A 23,565-nucleotide genomic window follows, 5' to 3' on the forward strand; every position below is an offset into this window, starting at 1 on the left:
TTCACACCTCACAGCGTTTTGTAGCTTGGAGCTCGAAGCTCCAAAATACTAGAAAGAGAAAAAAAAATCAATTATTCTTATAGTTGGTTCACATCCCCAATACAAGTTGCCTGAAGCTCAAAAAAGTTCTGGAGATTTTTTTTGTAGCTCGAATCTGTCAGATTGGTGTGTTCTTAAGCAGTTTTTGTTCCATTAAAATAGATAGATTGATTAGAGCATTTTTTCCTGTGTTTTTCTGCTCAAAAGGCAATACTTACATAAAAATAATAAAATTAAAAACTAACCCTTATGGCCTCTTTCACACAGCCGCTCCGTTTTTTTTTCTCCGCTCCGGCACTTTTTTTCACGGACATGGATGACACTTGTGTCATCCACTCCGTATGTCCGCATATCATCCCATCCGTTTGAGGATGATATACGGACATAATGCATGTCTATAGGGATTGCGGATGTCAGCGGATGACACCGCTGACATCCGATTTTGCGTCCTTTCCGTTTTTTAAACGGAAGAAAAATAGGGTTCTGTTCCGTTCCAAAAAATGGAACAGAACTGAAAGGACACAAAAATCGGATGTCAGCAGATGGTCATCCGCTGACATCCACAATCTCATTGACATTCATTATGTCCGTATATCACCCCCAAAACGGATGGGGTGATATACGGACATACGGAGCGGCCGTGTGAAAGAGGCCTTACAGTACACACATCCGAATATCGTATGAAAAATATCGCTTTCAAAGCCGTCGTGCGAGAATCTGATTGTTAGTACAGAGCTTTCGAGAGCCGATCGGACAAACAAACATTTTTCTCGTACGATAACAGATTGTAAGATTTTCTTTTAATCGGTACAGTTGTCATTCTAAAATACAACACAAATACACTACAACACATTACATCACTTCCAAATTATTATTCGGTTGTACGAGAATTTTCGTAACCTCTTCAGTTTCGATCTGGGCATGCAAAAAAAAAAAAAAAAAGGACAATCATTTCATCCGATCATCACAACATGTGTACGGGCCATAACTCTAAAACCACCCACAAAGAACTAGAAAATAGATAAAAGCAAATGAAAAAAGCAGAAAAACATAGCAAACATTGAATCAGAAGATATTTTTTCTCTACTGGTAATTACAAAACACCAAAGCTCAAAAATGCTTTAACGGCTTCCTGCAAAATCACATAACTGTACGTCATTTTGCTGAAGTGGCTGTACAGGCATCACCCAAGTACTGATTTTTTTTTAGAGCAGACGATCGGCTTTCTTGTAATAACAATTGATGCGGCTAAGAAGCTGCTCGGCTGTTATTACAAGCAGTGTAATAACCCCTCCACCCCCGCCGCTGCTCTGCCATCCACCTGCTGGCCGGAGACCCAAACAAAGCCGGAAGCTTTGATCAGGTCTCCTAAGTAGCAACATCATTTCTGGTTTACTCTGCAGCAAACAGCGCCAGTTTTAAAAAATCCAAAGTATTCAAAAACACAGATCTTGATGTTTTCAATACTTTGAAGTGCAGAGGAAGGGTTTGGGGTCTTTTAGACTGTAGAGTGCCTGTCATTGCCTATTCTGTCACAAGGGATGTTTACATTTCTTGCAACAGCAATAAAAGTTATCAGAAATTATTTTAAAGGGAGAGAGTAAAAAAGTAAATTAAAAAAAAAAATAAAAACTTTTTTCTTTTAAGAGCCCCATCCCTCCCGTTAGAAATGGTTTAAGTGTCGCCTATGGAGATTTTTTTTAAGTACTGTAGTGTATTCCCCCCCCCCCCCCCCCCCCAAAAAAAAAAAGACTGCTGCGCAAATACAGTGCGACATAAAATTTTGCAACTACCTCCATTTTATTCTCTAGGGCAGTGATGGTGAACCTATGGCATGCGTGCCACAGCTGGCAGGCAGAGCTCTCTCTGTGGGCATGCGAGAGCCACCGCCACCACTGACTGCAAGGGGAGAAGCGAGTACGGACTGTCAGTGTATTTCCCTCGCTCGCCCCTCTTTTTCTGTCAAGCAACGCGGGACAGGGACAAAGTGGTGCTTGCAGTGATCACCGCCCACTCTGATTCCTCCGGCCTCTCCATTGGCTGAAGCCAGGGACCAATGAGGAGCCAGGACAAATGAACCATGGGACATGTAGTCCCGCAGACTATGGCTCCTTTTTTTTTTTTTTTTTTTTTATTGATTAAAAAAAGAAGGACAGCTCTAGCATGCCCTGAGAAAATAAGGAGGGACAACCTGGAGCCCGGGGAAACAAAAAGGGCTGAGAGAGAAGGGAGAGCAAGGGTGAGAAGAGTGTGGAGACGAGATTGAGAGGAGGCTGAGGTGGTTTAAGAGGGAGAGAGAGCCCAAGCCACAAACAGCCCCTTGAGTTGAACCAGCCAGAGAGGAGCAAGAGGATGGTGCTAAGAGGACACCATCAAGAATGAGGAGGGTGATCAAAGGCACCAACAAAAAGGAGAAGCTGCTGCCAGGCACACCGACACTAAGCGCCGACGCCGGGTGTACTCCCCACTATACTGGCCATTGCAGAAAAAGGCCTCTCACACATGGGAGTAGTTTTTTACTGATCGGAAATTAAATGTATTGTTGTCTATGGGACAATATGCACAGAGTATGATCAGTAATACAGTGTTGAGTACAGAGCAGTAAAACAAAAATAGAAAATTTTTCATTTAGCCTTTTGCTTACTGCAGCTAGAAAAAGCTCAGTACAGAGTTATTTTTTTTTCCTCTTCCCGATTTAAAACGCAACCCATTGTTTACAATGTGCCTGTACACACAGGTGTGTAAGAGCCCATTCACACTAGGGCGACTTATGAGGCAACTTGTGTCGCCCCAGGTCGCCTGACATAACAAAAGCAATGTTAATCAATCAGTGCCGTCTTAATTGGCACTACTGAAGTCGCTCCTACTTCAGAAAAGGGTCCCGTACTACTTTGAGGCGACCCGTGATCCGACTTGTCCCATATACTTCAATGGGAGTCGCCTCCTTATCTTATTTGAAGCGACTTGTGATCAGACTTTCCATAAAAATGGTATTGAACAAGAAAAAAAAAAAAAGAGCATTTTTCTTATAATTTTTATTAGAACATTAATACGGCTTCTCTCCACCTGGCTTTTTTTCTTGCAGGCATTTATCGGGCATTTTTTGAGGCAGGCATTACATTTTTTGGATTTAGTGTCTGGGGGGTCTAAAAAGTGTCCCTGTGAAGTTTCAGCTCTGTAGCATGTCCTGAACCCACACTGCTGTATTAATAATTATAAGAAAAATGCTTTCTTTTTTCTGGTTCTGGACATGCTACAGAGCTGAAACTTCACAGGAACACTTTTTAGACCCCCCCCCCCCCCCGACACTAAATCCAAAAAAAGTCACGCCTGCCTCCAAAAATGCCCTATAAATGCCTGCAAGAAAAAACGCCAGGTGCAGAGAAGCCGTATTCATGTTCTAATACAAATTATAAGAAAAATGCTATTTTTTGGGGGGTTCTGGACATGCTACACAGCTGAAACTTCACAGGTACACTTTTTGGACCCCCCAGACACTAAATCCAAAAAAAGTCATGCCTGCCTCCAAAAATGCCTGCAAGAAAAAAAGCCAGGTGGAGAGAAGCCATACTAATGTTCTAATAATAATTATAAGAAAAATGCAAATTTCTTGGGGGGTTCTGGACATGCTACAGAGTTGAAACTTCACAGGTACACTTTTTAGACCCCCCAGACACTAAAGACATGCCTGCCTCCAAAGACGCCCAAAAAATGCCCGATAAATGCCAGAAAAAAAAAAAAAAAAAGGAAAGGGAAATTAGGTCACAACACATCATATTCTGATTGGCCAAATACAAAGTAGTCTTGCGTAAGTCGCGCTAAAAGTCGCCCCTTATGAGGCAACTTTAGTGGTCGCGGCAGTGTGAACCGGCTCTAAACAAGGAGCTGCGTATTCTCGTATTCTGCGTATGTAAAAACAAAAGAAAGGAAAATCTGCGTTCCCAGGCAGTATTTTGCGCCGGTACACGCAGATATGAGCATAACTAATGAATTTTCCCTAGGAATGTATTATGCGTGCAAATATGCACAAGACAACCATCTGAAATGACTTCCAAAAAAGTAAATGGCTCAAACATCAGTACCGTGTGCAAGAGGATTTTGAGTGCAGCAATTTACTCGCATACATGCGTTTACACGAGTATAAATGAGTATATTGCAATACTGGCGATAAAGAAGAATTGTACTTGTCTATACGCTTATGCACCTTTACTCGCCTATACTCCACATTACTCAGGTCTTTACACACAGGGTCACAAGTTCCTGAGTAAACATTGTTTCTTGATTCAACCCCTCAACCTCTCAGTGCCGCCCCTTTAGAGAATACAGAGCCAGGTATCATTTTGTGGTGCTAAGTAATTTGTATAGAATTTGGTAATAATAGCAAGAAAAGCAGTAAAATAGATCCCCTGCAGCCACCAGCAATAGACTGCCCCCATCTCCCCCCAGCAACCACAGATCTCCCAGCAGCAGCCAGCCTTCCTCAACAGCAGGTCTTATCCAGCAACAATTGACTGCCCAGCATCATAAGCCCCCCTCCAGCAAACCAGCAACAATTGACCTCCTCAGAAACAAACAACCATGCAAAAATAGATCCCCTCCAGCCAGTATCAATAGACCCTCCAGGACACCCCAGTACCCCTTGCCATTAAATACAGTACCATTCAGTACTGAAGGTGCCGGAACTGCTTTCCCCCACGTTCCTGCTGAAAAAAAGCCCTGATTACAAGGGATGTTGACATTCCCTGTAATAGGAATAAAAGTGATCAAAAAAAATTAAAAGGGAAAATGTAAAAAAAAAAAAAAAGTAAAAAAGTACCCCATCCTCCACGCAGAAGTAAATGCATACGTACGTCGCACCCACACATGTAAAAAAACGTTATATCCACACATGAGGTAAAGCCGCAAACGTTCAAGCAAGAGCAACAATTCTGGCTCGAGATCTCCTCTGTAACTCTAAACAGGTAACCTGTAAAAATGTTTAAAGCGTTGCATACGGAGATTTTAAGAAAAAAAGTTTGGCGCCATTCCAAGAGTGTGCGCAATTTTAAATGGCGACATGTTTTTCGGTATCTATTTACTCGGTGTAACATCTTTCACAATAAGGGTTTTGTTTTTTTAATTTATGAAACATTTTTTCCAAAAAAACGCGTTTGAAAAATTGCTGCGCAAATACCGTGAGGCATTAAAGTTTCAATGACCGCCATTTTATTCCCTAGGGCAGTGGTCCTCAACCCTGGCCTACAGGGCCCACTAACAGGCCAGATTTTCAAGATAACTGAAATACATCCCAGGTGATATCATTTGCTGCTCAGTGATTGCATTACTCTAGTCTGCATCCCCTCAAGGTAATACTTAAAATCTGGCCTGTTAGTGGGCCCTGAGGACCGGAGTTGAGGACCACTGCCCTAGGGTCTCTGCTAAAACAAAACACGTTTGGGGGTTGTGAATTTTCTAGCAAAAAAACTATTATTACATGTAGAAGTGGAGTGCCAGAATTGGCCCAGTATAGAAGTGGTTAAGATATAAATTAAAAAAAAAAAACCCTGTGTGCAGCAGCCCTCCAAATACTTACCTGAGCCCCATCTTGATCCAGCGATGTTGCACAAGCGCCTTGGCTGTCCGGGACTCTTAATCTTCATTGGCTCCCGTTGCTGTCAAAGTCAGTGAGCCAGTGCCAGAGCTGCTGCTCAGTGTCTGAATAGACAGAGCACCGGCTTGGGTGGCCCCATAGTGAGCTGCTTGCTGTGTGAGGATTCCGCAGGAGGGAGGGGCCAGGAGTGACAGCAGGGGAGCGGAGGAGGAGGAGAATGTGGGCTGCTCTGTGCTAAACCATTACACAGAGCAGGAAAGTATGACATTTTGTTATTTTTAAACAAAAAAAAAGACATTAACATTTATTTTTTTAAATACATCTTCATGTTCTAAATTAAATTTAAGCAGATTTAAAAAAAACCCTATTTAACCACTTAAGCCCCGGAAGATTTTACCCCCTTCCTGACCAGGGTTTTTTTTTGTGATTTTTTACTGCGTGACTTTAACGGACAATTGCACGGTCGTGCGACGCTGTACCTAAACGAATTTGACGTCCTTTTTTTTCCCACAAACAGAGCTTTCTTTTGATGGCATTTGATCACCTGTGCGATTTTTTGATCATGCGCTATAAACAAAAAAAAAGTGTCAATTTTGCAAAAATAACAATATTTTTCACATTTTTTTATATGAAATTACCCCCCAAAAAAATGAAAAAAATTTAACATTGTCGGACAATTTGTTTTATGCTACATATGTTTGGTAAAAAAAAAAAAAAAAAACGCAAAAAGCGTATTTTGATTGGTTTGCGCAAAAGTTATCACGTTTACTAACAAAGGGAAAGATTTTTGTCATTTTTGGTGTTTTTTTTTTTTTTTTAACGAGTAATGGCGGCGATCTGCGATTTTTTTTGCGGGACTGCGACATTGCGGCGGACAGATCGGACCCTTGACTGACATTTTTGACACTTTTGGGGGTACCAGTGACATTACTGCAGTAATCAGTGCTATACATATGCACTGTTACTGTAAAAATGACACTGGCAGGGAAGGGGTTAACTGTATTGGAGAGGGAGGGGTTAAGTGTGTCCTAGGGGCGTGGGACATGGCTACTAGTGTAAAAACAGAGATCAACGGTCCTACATAGTAGAACCGTCTGATCTCCATTTTTACACAGGGGAGAATGACAGGCGGCTTGTTTACATTAGCCGCCTGCCTTTCTCCCTTCCCGGCGAACGATCGCGATTGACCGGCGGACATCTGGTCCGCCGGTTACACGCACTGACTTCTTAGGGAACGAGCTGAGGGCGGGCGCGCACTCGCCCGCTATTGGCTCACAAGCCGGTGACAGGCTAGTGACGTACCGGTACGTCACTTTGCTTGCCCGGGGCTGACCGCCGCAGTATATGTACTTGCGGCGGTCGGCAAGTGGTTAAAATTTGATTTCATCATTTAAAATTTTTTTTTTTTTTACAACATGGCCCTCATACAGAAAAGTTTGGAGACCCCCTACTCTAGCACCAGAACAAAAAGGCCTTTGTAGAGACCTGGGGTTGGAGGTAGAGGACGCAGAAGCCTGTACATTGCACCCATGACACACTGTTCACGGCTGCAAAACTGCAGATTGCAATGCAAAAATGGAATACATGCAAATGTTTTATTTGATCTTTAGAGGAGAAAATACAGTGTGCAAAGCTCATTAAGCCAAAGCAACCTATTAGAATTCTTTCATTGCACCGTTTCTGTCTAGTGATGGATGAAATCTTTATAGCTAACGGTTGCTGCATATAACCGCGCTTAGTATTTCCTTAAATCACAAGCCTCCAAAAAAGGTGTTGATTATGCTAAAGAGTCTCGTCATGAAGATAAATATGATCATAAACCATAATTACGTATACGTCACAATCATCCCTTGGCCCTTTGTGCACACGCCAGCAATGCAAGCAGCAAGCAGTATACATTCTCCGCCTTTCGAGAAAAAAAATGCCTGTGGGCAAGTTCTCTTTATAAAGTTCAGTAAATGCGTGGTGATAAAAGAGAAAAAAAAAAAAAAAAAGGGCTGGGCCTAGCCTTCTGCTGGAGGAACCTGTCACCTCCACCTGGCAGGCCAAACCAGTCAGAAACCTGTAGAGATAAATGATTTTCTGCCTGAAGACAACAACCAACCCCCTGCAAAGCCTCAAAATCCCTGAGCAATGTGGCCCTGGACCTTGCACCCAGACACAATGAAAGAGCAGCTAATCTACAAGAAGCCCTTCAACTCAAACATGACAAGACAAGTTACTTTAGATGGTATCTGCCATGTGCACCTGTGTGATAAGGCTCTGGTGAAAGCAGCCATTCCCCGAATCATGTGACACATATACTTGGTCTGAATCAATGAAGCTAAAACTACTGAATGGCCAATCTGGAACCAGCAATCGGTTCATGCTAGAACAGAGCTACTTCCAGCAGAGCTTAATCACACAGGTGCTTTACAGTTCAGGAGTGCAGCCGATTAATGCCGATAAACTTTGTTGTAGATTTTAAACCATTCTGCTCCATTTTGCAAATGTTGAAGACAAATCCTAATGGGAGTGCTGGTTGTCACTTTAAACAGGATGCTAGCAGGCTTCAGGACTTCTTGAAGCTTGCTGAAACCTGCTAGCAGCATGCTTATAGTGGCAATCAACACTTGCATTAGGATCGGTGTTCAACATTTATAAACTGGAGCTGAATAGTAGTTTAAAAGCTTTAACAAAGCTTGCGGAAAGCTCTGCAAATGCTGTTCACACTGCTCTTATACAAGCTGAAGTCCATAAAAAACAGGCCTAAGGCCCCATGCACACTGGTGCTCTGGCATTTAGTTGCAGGCAGCAGGTACAGGTGTCTCTGCTGCTAGCAACCTGTCAAATATGAGGCTGACAGCTGCTGCAACCAGATGGTGCAACTATTGCTATAAATATTTAGGGCAGTATGCACCCAGGGACGTGAGCAGTCTGCGTTCTGGGCATGTCCGCTGACGCACACTGTCCTAAACGCAAAACTTGTTAAGTGCGCCATCCAGCTGCAGCAGCTGTCAGCCTCTGTGTTTGACAGGCTGCTTCATCAGAGCTGGATGGGACACCTGTACCCCCTGCCAGCAGCTAAATGCACAGAGCAGGGGGCCTAAATAATATAAAAAGATCAGACAATGCATCGAAATATTGACACTTGAAAGTCAAGCTTCCTCTGTGAATGGTATTGCAAACGTGCTCTGCAGAACATGAAATGTTAATAACAAAAGCGACGACCAAAGGAGAGCTCCACCCAATAGGGGAAGATCCGCTTGTTCCCACTTCTCGCCACATTTGGCACTTTTTGAGGGTAACAGATACCTGTCAAAACCAGGTACCTGCTTCCACTTTTGGGTAGGATCACTGCACGCCGTCTGCGATGATCTACAAAATATCTGGCCCCTCCTCTCCCCCACAGACACACGGGTCCCAGAAGACAGCCGGCCCATTCAGAAAGCACAGCGTGACTCGCTCATGCGCAGTAGGAAACAGGCTGTGAAGCTGCAAGGCTTCACTTCCTGTTTCCCTTAGTGAAGATGTCGGCGCCTGCACCCACAACCCATGGACGAATCGGCTAGGGGTGCCGACATTGTGGGATACCTGGACAGGTAAATGTCCTTATATTAAAAGTCAGCAGCTACAGTATTTGTAGCTGCTGACTTTGATTTTTTTTTTTTTCCCGACAAGCTGGAACTCCTCTAAGACAGAGCAGCATGCATTTTTTATTTTTTCCTGTCCATACATATAGGCATCTGAATACTCAGAAGTGAACAATCAGACGATGAACAATCAGATGAAGAAGATGATACAGAGCAATGTCCCCCTTCCATAGGAAGCAATAAAAAAAAATAAAAAAAAAAAAAAAAACGAAGATTCCCATGCTATCTCTATTATTGGAAACCATCACTGTACATCTTCGACTGCCTTGCAGTATCGATAAAATCAGAATAGAAAGTTTGAAGTTTTAATTGCCATATGCATGGCCTTGCTTTAGACCTAAAAACAATGATTTCGAATAAGAGTTCCTGACAGGCTGTAAATTAAATCGATGGTATAACCAGGCCCTTGTATGATCTAGTCTCTTGCTGCAGAGAGATTTAAACACTTGAAGGCTGTCACATTATTGGGTTAGAGATTCACAGAAATTAGAAAGTAATGGCACTTTTCCACTGCAAGTAACGGCTTGGCTCTACTCGGCCCGGTTTGGCCAGGTTTGCTTTTCCACTGCTGGTACCGCATGGTACGGTATGGTTTGCTTTTTCACTAAAGTAGTACTAAAGTTAAGTGGGTGGGATAACAACGGGGTGGGTGGGATTCTCTGACCAATCAGTGGCTAGTAGTGACTGCATGCAAAGGATTGTGGGATATGGTACCGGGCATGGTACCTGTTGGAACCACAATCGAGGTGGTACTGTTTTTGAGAGCTGTACCGTTCGGTTCCATGCAGTGGAAAAGCGCCGCCGTACCATACGGTACCAGCAGTGGAAAAGCACAAAAGCGAGCCGAACCGTTCGGTTCCATGCAGTGGAAAAGCGCCATATCTCAGGTGGATTATTAAACTGCTAAAAGTAGCACCTTTTACATCGCTAAATACATGGAACACACTGTCATCTATTAAATTAACTAAACAAGTGGCATATAGTAGAGATCAATCTCCCACAATTACACAATGTTACAACCAGGATTGCTACTAAATGCTACTTGAGTAACTCACTCTTAAGTGAAGGTTCCCACCAGCGCCACTTTGAAGCCGTCATCCCTGTGCAACTTCATCGCAGCTTCCCCAAAGTAGTGCAGAAACCGCATTCTTCAGTCGCACCACTTAGAAAGGTTCCATTGCTTCTCCTGCAACTTTGCCGCATGACAAGTCAGGGTAAGGTGAACCAGTGCTAAAGTGGTTTACACTAAAAGAAAATCGGGCTAACGATTGTCCGATTTTCCTCGTTGTTTCACAGAAAATCGGAACCGATGAAAGAAAATTCTCGTATGACAAAGGCTTTTTTTTTGTTTATTGTTTCTGATTATGCGCAGTCTGGTTTTTCTTGTACAAAAATCATATGAGGCTCGGGTCACACTATTGCGATGCGGGAAGGCTGCGAATTCGCAGCCTTTTCCCGCATCGCACACGCACCCCCGGCAGTTCACACTGCCATATGCGATACGCTGGGGGTGTCAATGTAATCTTAACTACACCCCCAGTTTGATCGCATATCGCAGTGCGATCGTGCAGTTCGCACAGGATGGGATCGCACAAGTGTGAACCGCTGTGCGATCCGATCCTGATGCGGCTGCAAAAATGCCTCCTGTGCGTGTTTGCACCGGGTGCGATGCGAATTTAGCCATACAAACTGTATGGCTAAACTCGCACCGCACAGCTGATCGCATGTAATGTCGGAGCAGTGCGCTCCGACATTACATGCGAACCCGGCACTCGCATGAGTGTGAACCGGGTCTGAAAACAGTACACATTAAACGAAAATCTTACGTTTTTTCCCGTATGAGAAAAATTTTGGAGTTTGTCCCTTCGAGAATTTTCGCCTGAAAATTTTGAATCGTCTGTAAAAGTGCTGTACACACTATTCGAAAATGGTACGAAAATTCTTTAGAAGAAAATGTTGGCCAGATATTCTTATAGTGTGTACGAGCCTTAAGTAGCCATTTGCTCCATCTGTTTAGCAGTCATTTGTTACACTTTGGGAAAGGATGCTTGCATTACAACTGTGCTACTAAGAACCTCCTATGTAGCTCTAGGGTCTAGCAGTTCTAGCTTATAGAAGACTACACAATTAGATTGTAATGTAATGTATATGGTCAGGTAATTTAGAAAAGAAAAAAAAAAAAAAAGTTTGAAACTTTCTGGACTTCTGACATGTAGATCAAATAACATTCCTTCATGTCATTCCAGGACTGGCAGCTGTGGGAACAAACTCACATCTGTTCTAACACTCTCCTCTGCAACCTCAGATCCCTCCAGATCCCAACCCCCCTCCGGCTGCTGATCCATCTAAGCAGAAAATCTGACCCTTTTCACAGCTAAAGTGTCTAATGCTGGCCATACACTATACGAAAAAAACGTTCAAACTAATTTCCAAAAAACTAACACTCGGCTGTGAGAGCAGACAATCGTGCCATCATGTAATGACCGAATTTTGATCGATAAATCGTTCAATGGACATGAATGAATCAGTTTTTCGTTTATTTTAATCACATATGCTATGCCTAGTGCAAACAGTTCGGGGGAGAAACACATTAACCCTTCAATTTATTGTTTGTTCAGCAGAATTTTCCAAACTGTTAGGGTCCTTTCACACGAGCGATCCGATCAGATCCACCTGCAAGTTTTTTAGGCGGATCTGATCGGATCCTCCATGCACCCCTATGGAGCAGCGGATGTCAGCGGAGACATGCTGACACCCACTGCCATCCGCATCCAATCCTGCAAAACAACATGGGTTTTACCTATTTTCTACACCAGTCAAAAAAGTAAAAGTTGGCTTTGGATACATTTAGGCCCGGTTCACACTATTGCGATGCGGGAAGGCTGCGAATTCGCAGCCTGTACCCGCATCGCACACGCACCCCCGGCAGTTCACACTGCCATATGCGATCCGCTGGGGGTGTCAATGTAATCTTAACGACACCCCCAGTTTGATCGCATATCGCAGTGCGATCGTGCAGTTCGCACAGGATCGGATCGCACAAGTGTGAACCGCTGTGCGATCCGATCCTGATGCGGCAGCAAAAATGCCTCCTGTGCGTCTTTGCTGCGGGTGCGGTGCGAATTTAGCCATACAAACTGTATGGCTAAACTCGCACCGCACAGCTGATCGCATGTCATGTCGGAGCAGTGCGCAATGTATTAAAAACCTTCTGCACTTCTGACATGTACTTCAAGTACCATTCCTGCAGGACTGGTAGCTGAGGGTACAAACTCACATCTGTTCTAACACTCTCCTCTGTAATCCCAGCAGATCCCTACCCCCAACCCCTCCGACTGCTGGAGACCAGATCCATCTAAGCAGCAAATCTGACGCTCTTCTCCGCTAAAGTGCCTTATTCTTAGCAGTGCAAAATAAAGATCACACAGAACTGTTGTCAGTGGGAGGAGTTATCCCTCATCGTTGGTATCAATGTGAGAAAAGGTGCCACATCACAGATGTCAATAGGCAGAATATTGGTGTTTGTGAATGCCCCATCATTGGTGTCAGTGGGAGCAATTATCCCCCCTTTTGGGATTAGGGGAAGGAGCAGGCTCCTCCCCCCAAAATCAGGGAATAGCGGAAGGAACAGTGCCCCCCCCATATCAGGGATGGCGGAATGAACAGTAGCCCCCTCCAATATCGGGGATGGCGGAAGGAACAGTGCCCCCCTCCAATATCGGGGATGGCGGAAGGAACAGTGCCCCCCTCCAATATCGGGGATGGCGGAAGGAACAGTGCCCCCCTCCAATATCGGGGATGGCGGAGGGAACAGTGCCCCCCCCCATATCTGGGATAGCGGAGGGAACAGTGCCCCCCCCAATAACTGGGAGAGCGGAACAGTGCGCCCTCCCCCAATATCAGGGTTAGTGGGCGAAATACCGCCCCAATATTGTTAATTGTTGTTTGTGTCAGTTGGAGAAAATGTGCCCCATCATTGGTGTCAGTGGAAGGATTATTACCCCATTAATTGTGTCAGTGGAAGGATTATTACCCCATTATTGGTGTCAGTGGAAGGATTATTACCCCATCATTGGTGTCAGTGGAAGGATTATTGCCCCATTATTGGTGTCGGTGGAAGGATTATTGCCCCATTATTGGTGTCGGTGGAAGGATTATTGCCCCATCGTTGGTGTCAGTGGAAGGATTATTACCCCCTCGTTGGGGTCAGTGGAAGGATTATTACCCCCTCGTTGGTGTCAGTGGAAGGATTATTACCCCCTCGTTGGTGTCAGTGGAAGGATTATTACCCCCTCGTTGGTGTCAGTGGAAGGATTATTACCCCCTCGTTGGTGTCAGTGGAAGGATTATTACCCCCTCGTTGGTGTCAGTGGAAGGATTATTACCCCCTCGTTGGTGTCAGTGGAAGGATTATTACCCCCTCGTTGGTGTCAGTGGAAGGATTATTACCCCCTCGTTGGTGTCAGTGGAAGGATTATTGCCCCATTGTTGGTGTCAGTGGAAGGATTATTGCCCCATTGTTGGTGTCAGTGGGAGAAGTAGTGCCATAATATTGGTGTTCGTGAAATAGTGCCCTTTCATCAGTATCAAGGGGAGGAATAGTGCCCTATCACCAATTTTAGCGGAGGGAATAGTGTTCCAAGGGTCAGTTAGGCAAGCCAAAGGATCTTCTTAAACAAACTACTCGTAAACCCAATCCCAAGTAACAAATACAACCAAAATACACTGCTCAAACAGAATTAAAGGAACACTTTTTAATCAGAGTATAGCATCAAATCAAACCATACCAGTATAGATCCTAACATATTACCCAATCCATACCAGTATAGAACCTAACACATTACCCAGTCCATACCAGTATAGATCCTAACATATTACCCAATCCATATCAGTATAGATATCCAGCATGAGATGTTTCCCCATTGAGATCTGATATGTTTTCAAAGTGTCCCTTTCATTTTTTTGAGCAGTGTATAAAACCCATAAAAACACCTCTACTTCCCAGTAGAGAAGTGTGACAGGCAGGAAGAGGCATGGAGAGGAGGCAGAGCCCGGCATGGAGAGGAGGCAGAGCCCGGCATGGAGAGGAGGCAGAGCCCGGCATGGAGAGGAGGCAGAGCCCGGCATGGAGAGGAGGCAGAGCCCGGCATGGAGAGGAGGCAGAGCCCGGCACACAATGAGTCTTCCGTCTCTTTAACATTTCATTGAAACCCGAGCCCAGCCAGGCCAGAATCAGGTTTCAAAACACAGGCAGCCCGCTCTTCTCCATGCTTCTCCTCCAGGATCCCAGTCAATGATTGACTCTGTCATTATTGCACCCCGTGCCCCAACAACCGCTTCATCTATGGAAAGTTTAGTCCTGCAGCCATATTGCAGCACAATGGAGGAGAGGAGTACAGGAGAGTACAGAGAAATAGAGGAGAGGAGTACAGGGATAAGAGGACATGAAGGAGTATGAGAGAGGAGTAAACGGAAGTACAGGGGGAGCAGAGGAGAGGGGTAAAGGGAAATACAGGGGTGCAGAGGAATATGTATATCAGGGGAGTATGGGGAAGGGGGCAGGGGACTACAGGTAGATGAGGAGTATGAGTACAGGGGAAAACAGATGAGTACAGGGGAGTATGAGGGGGGGGGGCAAGGAGAGGAGTACAGCATGGCAATGGAGTAGATGAGAGGAATACAGGGGAAGCTCAGGGAGGGGAGTATGGAGGTGTATTGGGGGGGGGGGGGGGTGAGAGCAGTATGGAGGTGTATGGGGGGGGGAGCAGTATGGAGGTGTATGGGGGGGGGAGCAGTATGGAGGTGTATGGGGGGGGGGGGAGCAGTATGGAGGTGTATGGGGGGGGGGGAGCAGTATGGAGGTGTATGGGGGGGGGGGAGCAGTATGGAGGTGTATGGGGGGGGGGGAGCAGTATGGAGGTGTATGGGGGGGGGGAGCAGTATGGAGGTGTATGGGGGGGGAGCAGTATGGAGGTGTATGGGGGGGGGGAGCAGTATGGAGGTGTATGGGGGGGGGGGAGCAGTATGGAGGTGTATGGGGGGGGGGAGCAGTATGGAGGTGTATGGGGGGGGAGCAGTATGGAGGTGTATGGGGGGGGGAGCAGTATGGAGGTGTATGGGGGGGGAGCAGTATGGAGGTGTATGGGGGGGGGAGCAGTATGGAGGTGTATGGGGGGGGGGGAGCAGTATGGAGGTGTATGGGGGGGGGGAGCAGTATGGAGGTGTATGGGGGGGGGGAGCAGTATGGAGGTGTATGGGGGGGGGGGAGCAGTATGGAGGTGTATGGGGGGGGGAGCAGTATGGAGGTGTATGGGGGGGGGAGCAGTATGGAGGTGTATGGGGGGGGGAGCAGTATGGAGGTGTATGGGGGGGGGAGCAGTATGGAGGTCTATGGGGGGGGAGCAGTATGGAGGTCTATGGGGGGGAGCAGTATGGAGGTCTATGGGGGGGGAGCAGTATGGAGGTCTATGGGGGGGGAGCAGTATGGAGGTCTATGGGGGGGGAGCAGTATGGAGGTCTATGGGGGGGGGGAGCAGTATGGAGGTGTATGGGGGGGGAGCAGTATGGAGGTCTATGGGGGGGGAGCAGTATGGAGGTCTATGGGGGGGGGAGCAGTATGGAGGTCTATGGGGGGGGAGCAGTATGGAGGTCTATGGGGGGGGGAGCAGTATGGAGGTCTATGGGGGGGGGAGCAGTATGGAGGTCTATGGGGGGGGGAGCAGTATGGAGGTGTATGGGGGGGGAGCAGTATGGAGGTGTATGGGGGGGGAGCAGTATGGAGGTGTATGGGGGGGGAGCAGTATGGAGGTGTATGGGGGGGGAGCAGTATGGAGGTGTATTGGGGGGGGGGGGAGTATATGGTGGATGGGAGAAGAGTATTTCACCTCTTGGAGTGCACCTAGGAAGGGTATTGGGGGAAGTGGAGTATTTGGAGGGGGGGGGGGTTGTATATGGGGGGGTAGTAGAGGAGTATATAGGTGAGGAGAGGAGTATATAGGGGGTAGGAGAAGAGTATCTCACCTCTTAGAATGCGCTTCGGAGGGGTTTCGGTCGCGCTGTCTCCGGTTCTAGAACCAGTTGCTGACCTGTGTGAGGTGGGGAGGTATGGGGGGGTGTAGTGTATGGGGGGGTAGTAGAGGATTATAGGTGAGGAGAGGAGTATATAGTGGAGTAGTAGAGGAGTATATAGATGAGGAGAGGAGTATATAGGGGGTAGGAGAGGAGTATAGGGGAGAGGAGTATATAGGAGAGGAGTATATGGGGGGTAGGAGAGGAGTATATAGATGAGGAGAGGAGTATATAGGGGGTAGGAGAGGAGTATAGGGGAGAGGAGTATATAGGAGAGGAGTATATGGGAGAAGAGTATCTCACCTCTTAGAATGAGCCTCGGAAGGGTTTCGGTCTCGCTGTCTCCGGTTCTTGAACCAGTTGCTGACCTGTGTGAGGGAGAGGCCGGTAATCTTGGCCAGGTTCCTCTTGGCGGCGGGGGATGGGTACCGGTTGTGTTTGTAGAGCTCTTTGAGGGCGTTGCGGGACTTCTCCTTGAAGCAGTAGACGGTCTCCTCTCCGTCCCATATAGTACGGGGAAGGGGGAACTTCCTGCGGAGCCGGTATTTATCTACAGCCCCCAGAGGTCTCCCCCGGGCCCGCTCCGCCTCGTTATATCGCGCCTTATACCAGAGGTCCTGGAGGGCGGCGTGGTTGGCCGCCTCGAAGTTGTGGCTCTCTAGGACGGAGAAGAGCTCCTGGTATCGGCCCTGATGGAAGGCCACCAGAGCCCGGGCTTTCAGGATACTCTCGTTGCCACGTAGCAGCTCGCTCTGGGGCAGAGACCACAGGAACCGGGCCAGCCTGTCCAGGTCGCCGCCTTGTTGCAGAGCCTCGCACACACAGGCGACGTGCTCCGGGGAGAAGGCCAAAGTGTACGGCGGGGACACCTCACTCTTCACCGCCTCCTCCTCCTCCTCTTCCTCCGTCCCGGGCTCCATGGAGAACGCCGCGCCGTCCAGCACATCCTCCTGCTTGATTTCTATCCCGTTGGAAGGGGAAGACATTTTCTCCCCTCACCCCCCTTCTGTTTCAAAAAAAAAAAAAAGTCCTCCCCTCCGTCCGATCAGGTTTCCATCGGCCACGCAGCGATCATTAGGAGCTCCTCTCCTCTCTTTTTTTTTTTTTTTCCTAAGTGTAAACGGAGAGCAACAACGTGACTTCTCCACTACTGAGAAACTCTGGCAGCAACGTCCCGGCCCCGGAGCTGGGAGCACCATTGGGGGACTGGGGGCGGGGCCTGCGCCCTACAAGACCGGCCGTCGTCCTGGCAACCGTCACTCAAAGTACACCCCCACCACCCCCCTTCCTCCTCCACCACCACCTATCCCGCACACTGCGCACACCTCTACCTGGACGGACGGAGAACGTTTCCCGCACACACAGCACACGGCTGCCTCTCCTCTCCTCTTCTCTGCAGTGCTTAGCGCACCGGGGTCCCAATCCACATCAGGGCACTCACTGTCTACATGGAGTTTGCATGCTTTCCCTGTAGGTGATATGGGATCCTCCCAGTCCCCCACTGTCCTCCCACACTCCAAAGACATGCTGGTGGCTTGATAGTGGACCTTCAAAATTATTTGTACCTGGCTCCAGCGCACCCCCCCCAAAAAAAGTTATTTGTACCTGGCTCCAGCGCACCCCCCCCCCCAAAAAAGTTATTTGTACCTGGCTCCAGTGCACCCCCCCAAAAAAAGTTATTTGTACCTGGCTCCAGCGCACCCCTCCCAAAAAAAGTTATTTGTACCTGGCTCCAGTGCCCCCCCCCAAAAAAAAGTTATTTGTACCTGGCTCCAGCGCCCCCCCCCCAAAAAAAAAAGTTATTTGTACCTGGCTCCAGCGCCCCCCCCAAAAAAAAGTTATTTGTACCTGGCTCCAGCACACCCCCCCCCCCAAAAAAGTTATTTGTACCTGGCTCCAGCACACCCCCCCCCCCCAAAAAGTTATTTGTACCTGGCTCCAGCACACCCCCCCCCCCCCCCAAAAAAGTTACTTGTACCTGGCTCCAGCGCACCCCCCCAAAAAAAAGTTATTGGTACCTGGCTCCAGCGCACCCCCACAAAAAAAGTTATTTGTACCTGGCTCCAGCGCACCCCCCCAAAAAAAAGTTATTTGTACCTGGCTCCAGCGCACCCCCCCCAAAAAAAGTTATTTGTACCTGGCTCCAGCACACCCTCCCCAAAAAAAACAATTATTTGTACCTGCCTGCAGTGCACCCCCCCCCCCCAAAAAAAGTTATTTGTACCTGGCTCCAGCACACCCTCCCCAAAAAAAACAATTATTTGTACCTGCCTGCAGTGCACCCCCCCCCCCCAAAAAAAGTTATTTGTACCTGGCTCCAGCGCACCCCCCAAAAAAAGTTATTTGTACCTGGCTCCAGCGCACCCCCCCCCCCAAAAAATAAGTTATTTGTACCTGGCTGCAGTGCGGAACACGTGGCGTTATAGCGGTCCCAGCTGAAGCCTGATTTATTTATTTTTTGTTTAATAAATGTTTATTGAAGAAAATGCAGATACAAAGAGATACAAATGAAAACGCATTGCTAGAAATGCACATAAAAGTACATGGTGTAACATAGGCAAAACTAAGGATGCACGCAGGGCTGGAAGCTGAAGCCTGATAAGGAGAAACGCGTCGGTGGAGAAGCCATGCTGTCATGCCACACCACGTGTTCCGCACTGCAGGCGGTCACATTTGGTATACTTGGAACTATTGTGTATGCCCAGTTCCTTCCATTTGCCATGTAAGTGTGTTTCTTTTTTAATAAAGTTTTTTTAAAAGGATAATGCACTATTGGCACTTTATATCGTTGTTATGGGGGAGCTACATTAGAGTACAGTATCGCCAGCCACATCGGTGAGTTGGATATGGTGGAGTGGAGAAACATTCAGCCCTCGCATTGAAGCCACCATTGGATTCCCTCTATCTGGTGCATCCGTATAAACAGTGGTTTATGCCTACCCTCTACATTCTTCTGGTAAGAAGTTTGCACTACAACCGAGGTGTCACCTCACTTCATTTCATTTGTTCACTTGTGGAAAGTGCCGATTCACCAATAAGGCTCACTGTTTAGTGTTATCTGGACTGGTAAGAGGCTATTTCTTCTATTTCACCCTCACATATCGGTCTAAGATTAGCAAGATTGAAGATCCACTATTGATGGAAGCTTGATCTTTGGCTATTTGAGACTATCTGGATCAATTGGAGGACTATATATATATATATATTTTTTTTTTTTTTCACGATTGTTCTAAATTATATGTTTTTGCATAAAGAATTTTCACACTGTATGAAGATCACCATAATATTTGGGTCATCCCAGATGTCATATGTTTAATATTTATGATTGTGTTGAGCACACTATACCTTTTTTCACATTTATTTTCCCCATTTCAGTGCTGCCGCATAATTGTATGGTTAGCGCACCCTTTTTTCTATCACAAACATAATGTTACACCAAGTAAATAGATACCCAACATGTCATGCTTCAAAATTGCGCACGCTCGTGGAATGGCGACAAACATTGGTACTTAAAAATCTCCATAGGCGACGCTTTAAAAAGTTTTACAGGTTACCAGCTTAGGCTCCGTTCACATCTAGGCGTTTTGGGGCGTTTTTGGGGCGTTTTTCTGCTCTAGGATCAGCTCTCAAAACGCCCAACAAGACAAATCCTATTCATTTCAATGGCCCCTGTTCACATCTGAGCGTTTTGACACTGTATACAAAACGCCCAATGCTCAAAAAAGTACATGAGCTTCTTTTTGGGCAGATTACAGGCGTTTTCCATTGATCTCTATTCAATCTAAAAACGCCTGCACAAAAATCGCGGTAAAAATCGCGGTAAAAAACGCCGCAAAAATCGCGGTAAAATCGCGGTAAAAAACGCGCGAAAAACGCTACGCTCAGGTGTGAATGTAGCCTTAGAGTTACAGATCCCTTGTAGTAGAAATAAGCATGACAGGTCCCTCTTTAAAGCGGATTTCCGGCCACAAAATCTACTTCGATTTTGGGACATCCACTTGCTTATGGTCACCTGAAAAATAAATGGATAGTTACGATATTTTTTTTTTTTTTGTTTACTTACCTTGTTATTAAAGAAAGATATACTCACCTTTCTTCTTTTTCCTTCCTCTGCGGCCGCGGCCCGTGCCGTCACTTCCTCTTTGCATTTATTCCTGGGAGCTGAACGTCATCGCTCCCAGGAATCAATGTGCCTGCACCGGCCCCGCTCATCACTTCCGGTGCAGGCGCGTCATGCCCTGCTAAACAGCTTCTGGGCATGCCCAGAAGCTGTGGAGGGATGACACGCCCGCACTGGAAGTGACGAGCGGGGCCGGTGCAGGCACATTCTGGGAGAAGAGGACACGGAAGAGGACGCGCTGGCTTCAGCTGCCCACATCCGAGATGGCAGCGCTGGAGAAGAAATTTTCAAGGTAAGTAATTCTTCTAAAAGATAAGTGCGATCCGGGACAGTACAGAGGCTATCCATTGTGGAATGTACTAGCCCTGACTGTCCCGGGGGTATTTTTATTGAAAAAATATTTTCGTGGCTGGAACTCCGCTTTAACCACTTTACCACCGGAGGATTTTGCTGTCTTACGTCCAGGCCACTTTTTGCGATTCGGCACTGTGCAAATTTAACTGACAATTACGCAGTCGTGCTTTTTTTTCCCCACAAACAGAGCTTTCTTTTGGTGGTATTTGATCACCTGTGCGATTTTTACTTTTTGCGCTATAAACAAAAAAAGAGCGACAATTTTGAAAAAATAACAATATTTTTCACATTTTTTATATGAAATTCCCCCCCCCCCCCCCCAAAAAAATGTAAAAATCAAAATTTTTTTTAATTTTTGGCCAATTTGTTTTCTGCTACCTATGTTTGGTAAAAAAAATCACAATAAGCTTATTTTGATTGGTTTGCGCAAAAAAGTTATTGCGTTTACTAACGAAGGGAAAGATTTCTGTCATTTTTGGTGTTTTTATTTTTTAACGAGTAATGGTGGCGATCTGCGATTTTGTGTTTTTTTTTTTTTTTGCGGGACTGAGACATTGCGGCGGACAGATCGGACCCTTGACTGACATTTTTGACACTTTTGGGGGTACCAGTGACATTACTACAGTAATCAGTGCTATAAATATGCACTGTTACTTTAAAAATGTTACTTTTAAAAAAAAAAAAAAAACAATATTCTTTACTTTTTGCTATAAGATACAGCCAATAAAAAAATGTAAATAATTGTCTAATTTCTTCATCAATTTGGAAGTGTATTCTGCTACATGTTTTGGTAGAAAAAAAAATCCCAATAAGTGTATATTGATTGGTTTGCACAAAAGATATAATGTCTACAAACTATAGGATAGATTTATGGGATTTTTATTTATTTATTTTTATTTTTTACTAGTAATGCTGGCAATCAGTGATTTTTACTAGGAATGTAACATTGAGGCGTACAAATCGGACACTAAGTGACACATTTTGGCGACCCGTGGCTCTAATACAGTGATCAGTGCTAAACAAAATGCACTGTCACTGTAATAATGACACTGGCAGGGAAGGGGTTAACATCAGGGGCGATCAAAGGGTTAACTGATCTCCTAGGGGGTGCTTTCTAACTGTGTGGGGGATGGACTGACTGGAGGAAGACAGAGATCCGTGTTCCTGCTTAGCAGAACACAAGATCTCCATCTTCCTCTCTGACATCCTTGTTTACGTAGACAGACCGCCATTCTGCCTCTCCTCTAAATGATTGGTGGGTCTTTGCGGAGATAACGTCCACCGGACGCGCTGATCGGCTCCCGGTGTGTCCAGTCACAGCGGGAGTGGGTCGTCGGCGGTGCGCACCCCAGACCCAGAGCACAGGTACGTCGGTTCATGCAGAAAGGCCGCCCTGCCGCAGTATATCTGTGTGGGGCAGTCCTTTAAGTGGTAAGGGCTGATTCACACCTACAGATGGTGTGCGGTGCGATTTGACTAAGCCCGATGAAGTGATGAGCTCAGCAGGCCGCACTTTTTTTTTTTTTTTTTTTTTTTTTTTTAACACAGACACCATAACGACATCTTAAAAGCTCAAGAGTTGGCCACATGGTGCAAAGCAGGGGATTGCCACTGGCAGCGATCTGCGTTTTTTTGCGGGACTGCAACATTGTGGCAGGCAGATCGGACCCCTGACTGACATTTTTCACACTTTTGGGGGGACCAGTGACATTACTACAGTAATCAGTGCTAAAAATATGCACTGTTACTGCAATAATGACACTGGCAGGGAAGGGGTTAACATTGTGGGTGATCAAGGGGTTAAATGTGAGCCTAGGGGGAGTGATTCTAACTGTGGGGGGGGTGTGGCTTCTGAAATGACCATCGAGACCTGTGATCCTATATAGAAGGATCACAGGGGCTCTGTGATCATTCCAGGGAGAAGAACGGTCAGCTGTGTTCTTCTCTCTCAATGGGGAACGATCGCGGGTGTCAGGCGGCAATCAGAGCCGTCTGCCCGCAGCATCGGCTTCCCCGCTGATGAGCGGGGATGGGATCGTGCCGCCGGCGGCGCCCACTCACCCCCTAGCCTCCTGCGCGTGACCGACGTATAGCTACTTCGGTTTGCCCAGGAGCGGCTGCCTGCTGCAGTATAACTGTGGCGGGTGGTCGTAAAGCGGTCAACATGGACTTCAATGGCCGTAGTTCACACCAGTGCAGTGTGTTCCCATGCAGTCAACAGAAGTAGAACATATTGTATTTTTTTTTCTGTATAAAACACAGCAAAACGCATCAAAAACACATTAGAACACGAAGCAGGAGGGGAAAAAACACACCAGAACGCATTAAAAACACACATGTACCAACACATCCTGAAGGCAGAAATTGCGGTGTGAACCGCCTTAAGGCTGGCTATTCATGGGCTATTTTTTTATTTTTTTTTCATTCATAAATTTTCTTTCATTCATAAATGTCCCAAGTGTGTTGATGGTGGAATCCTCCCAACTGTCTCATTGAATTCTTACAGCAGGGAGACTCCCCCACTGTCAGATTACATAGATCAGTGCTGCAGCCTATTGCTTGCAGTGCAGGGCGGTTGAACAGTAGAAATGCGTTCCACGTATGGCAGTTCCCGTTCACGAGGAGATGATCTAGTGATGAACTCCTCCTGAATGGGACTGCTGGTATATTTTCGCTCAATCATCTCTTGTAGCCAATCAGATGCAGCGCTGATCAGTGTATTCTGGCAGCGGAGGAGTCCCACTGCCAGAATAAAGTAGCGC

General features: G+C 46.4%; 1 protein-coding gene across 1 annotated transcript in view; it reads right to left on the reverse strand.

Annotated features, from left to right (window-relative positions):
• Nucleotides 1-17,514, reverse strand: part of LOC309543194 (homeobox protein SIX4-like) — a 79,128-nt gene extending 61,614 nt beyond the window's left edge. Inside the window, exon 1 of the mRNA XM_082242619.1 lies at nucleotides 16,633-17,514. Coding sequence (XP_082098745.1) covers nucleotides 16,633-17,315 — 683 coding nt within the window. The 5' untranslated portion in view covers nucleotides 17,316-17,514. The remainder of the gene's footprint in view (nucleotides 1-16,632) is intronic.
• Nucleotides 17,515-23,565: the final 6,051 nt, after the last annotated feature.

The sequence above is a fragment of the Pelophylax lessonae genome (assembly GCF_965119305.1).
Source record: "Pelophylax lessonae genome assembly, chromosome: 13".
In the NCBI taxonomy this organism is placed as follows: Eukaryota; Metazoa; Chordata; class Amphibia; order Anura; family Ranidae; genus Pelophylax; species Pelophylax lessonae.